Source organism: Orycteropus afer, unplaced genomic scaffold, assembly GCF_000298275.1.
Source record: "Orycteropus afer afer isolate SDZICR_OR568_19922 unplaced genomic scaffold, OryAfe1.0 scaffold00018, whole genome shotgun sequence".
NCBI classification, from domain to species: domain Eukaryota; kingdom Metazoa; phylum Chordata; class Mammalia; order Tubulidentata; family Orycteropodidae; genus Orycteropus; species Orycteropus afer.
The window spans coordinates 10493774-10496425 of record NW_006921605.1 but is presented as its reverse complement, the minus strand read 5'-3'; the positions used below and the strand labels follow the sequence as shown (position 1 = coordinate 10496425).

The following is a 2652-nucleotide window of genomic DNA, read 5'->3' as shown; positions in this document are numbered from 1 at the left end:
GCCGCCCGCGGCGCCCCCACAGCAGCAGCAGGCGCACACGCTGACCACGCTGAGCAGCGAGCCAGGCCAGTCGCAGCGAACGCACATCAAGACCGAGCAACTGAGCCCCAGCCACTACAGCGAGCAGCAGCACTCCCCACAGCAGATCGCCTACAGCCCCTTCAACCTCCCGCACTACAGCCCCTCGTACCCACCCATCACCCGCTCGCAGTACGACTACACAGACCACCAGAACTCCGGCTCCTACTACAGCCACGCGGCGGGCCAGGGCTCCGGCCTCTACTCCACCTTCACGTATATGAACCCCGCACAGCGGCCCATGTACACCCCCATCGCCGACACCTCCGGGGTCCCCTCCATCCCGCAGACCCACAGCCCCCAGCACTGGGAACAGCCGGTCTACACACAGCTCACCAGACCTTGAGGAGACAAAGGGTACCATCACCGCGGTCATCATAGAAATGACCCAAGCAAGAAAGAACCGACCAGAATCTCCTTGAGACATTTTTTTTTTTTTTTTTCCTTATTCCTTAAAGACATTGAAGCTAGAGATAACTCGTACACAGATTCCGGGACAGAAACATTATCTCTCCGAACGCATGACCAACTTTCTTGCTAATGAGTGGCCCAGCCACTGGGCTAAATGGACCAGCGGAAAACACTAGAGACTGGCCTGGCAACCTTCAAAACAAGCGTGGAGGCTCATGGAGAAGTGTGTGACCAGTGTGCCCAAGCTCTCTGCCTGTTTGAACTTTGTAATTATTTTTAGCAGTAATTAAAGAAAAGAGTCCTCTGTGAGGAATATTCTCTATTTTAAATATTTTTAGTATGTACTGTGTATGATTCATTACCATTTTGAGGGGATTTATACATATTTTTAGATAAAAAATTAAATGCTCTTATTTTTCCAACAGCTAAACTACTCTTAGTTGAACAGTATGCCCTAGTTTTTTCTTGCAACCAGAGTATTTTTGTACAGATTTGCTTTCTCTTTAAAAAAAAAAAAAAAAAAAAGTACGTGTGTCACTGCATCAACGTAAAAAAAGCTACACAGAATTGTGTTAGGTGATCAGTTTTGGGGGTTAGCTTGGCTTAATTCCGCAGGCTTTCTGATACAAGGAGAAGCTGCCTTAAAAAATTAATAAAGGCCTTATTTTTGCAAATATGGAAGTAAACAATAGTCTAGAGATGTGTTTGGTAAGCTTTATCATGTATATTTTTTTAAGCAAGAGAAACACCTTGAGCCTTAAAACCACGCTGCTGGGCAATAGCGTGCTTCCTCTTTTAGCACATTCCCTTCTGCCTTTGCTTGGTTGCCCCATTTATAAGAAAGAAAGAAAGGAAAGGCGAGCAGAAGAGCTAAAATCTGTTTGGGGAAAGTTTCAGCAGCCAGTAAGTGCCCCACGCACACGGCTCCCTGGTTGCCTACCCGGGCACCGTCTGTCACAGATGACAGGGTCGGCTCTCTGTCACCTGTGCCTCTCTGATCACCAGCAGTTAACCTTCAAGGCATTCCATGCGCTAAAATTATTTATTTTGTAAGGAGAGGTTTTAGTGGGGGAAAAAAAAATCTTCCTTTTTTTTTTTTTCTTTTTTAAATTTATCTTCTTTAAAATAGGTTGTTGGAGCCTTCCTCAAAGGGTATGGTCATCTGTTAAATTATGTTCTTAACTGTAACCAATTTTTTTTTTTATTTATCTCTTTCGTCTTTTTATTATTATTAAAAACAAGTTTCTTTGGATTCCTTGTCCTAGATTTGTACAAACACTTTTTTGTCCATCCTTTTTCTTATATTTCTTAGTGGTTTTTGTTGCAAACAAACTGGAAACATGTTTCTCTTTTTTTGTACAAATGAGAGATTGCAAATGTAGCGTATCACTGAGTCATTTGCAGTGTTTAATGCCACAGATCTCTGGGCTGCCCAACTCCAGTGTGTGTGTGTGTGTGTGTGTGTGTGGGTGTGGGTGGGTGGGTGTGGGTGGCAACAAAACCATGCTAGAATGGGTCATGGATCTTCCCAGGCATGTTCTCTCAGAAGCTGGGGAGATGGGGGAACAGGGAGCGGAGGACAGATAGACCTTCATTACTGCTGTGGCTGGAGAGTTTGAGGATTGCTTTTTAAAAAAGACAGCAAACTTTTTTTTTTATTTAAAAAAAAAGATATATTAACAGTTTTAGAAGTCAGTAGAATAAAATCTTAAAGCACTCTTATAATACGGCATCTTTGAATTTCTGTATAAAAGCAGATCTTTTAAAAAAATATTTCTGTAACTTAAGAAACCTGGCATTTAAATCATATTTTGTCTTTAGATAAGATTTGGTTTGTGTTTGTGTTTTGTTTGTTTCGCTTGTTTTCCCCAAAACATTTTATTCTTTCTGTGAAACTTACTTTCCCTTTTTTTCTCACTCTCTTTTGTTTTTGTATATTATTGTTTACAATAAATATACATTGCATTAAAAAGAAAATGGCCTCATGAATTTATCTGTCCAGTTCCCTGTTAAAAGGATGATAGGAAGAATTTGAGCATAGGACAGGGTGTTAAGAGCTGTTGCTCTGATGGTTTTGGTTTTGTTTTTTAATGTGCCATTCTAGCACAGAACTGTCCCGAGACATCCAAGTGGAAAAATCGAGAAAAGTGACACCCCATGAGA

General features: G+C 41.9%; 1 protein-coding gene across 1 annotated transcript in view; it reads left to right on the top strand.

Moving 5' to 3' along the window:
- SOX9 (SRY-box transcription factor 9) overlaps positions 1 to 424 on the top strand; it is a 3060-nt gene extending 2636 nt beyond the window's left edge. The window contains exon 3 of the mRNA XM_042783560.1: positions 1 to 424. This exon is cut by the window's left edge and continues 433 nt beyond it. Coding sequence (XP_042639494.1) covers positions 1 to 424 — 424 coding nt within the window.
- Positions 425 to 2652: the final 2228 nt, after the last annotated feature.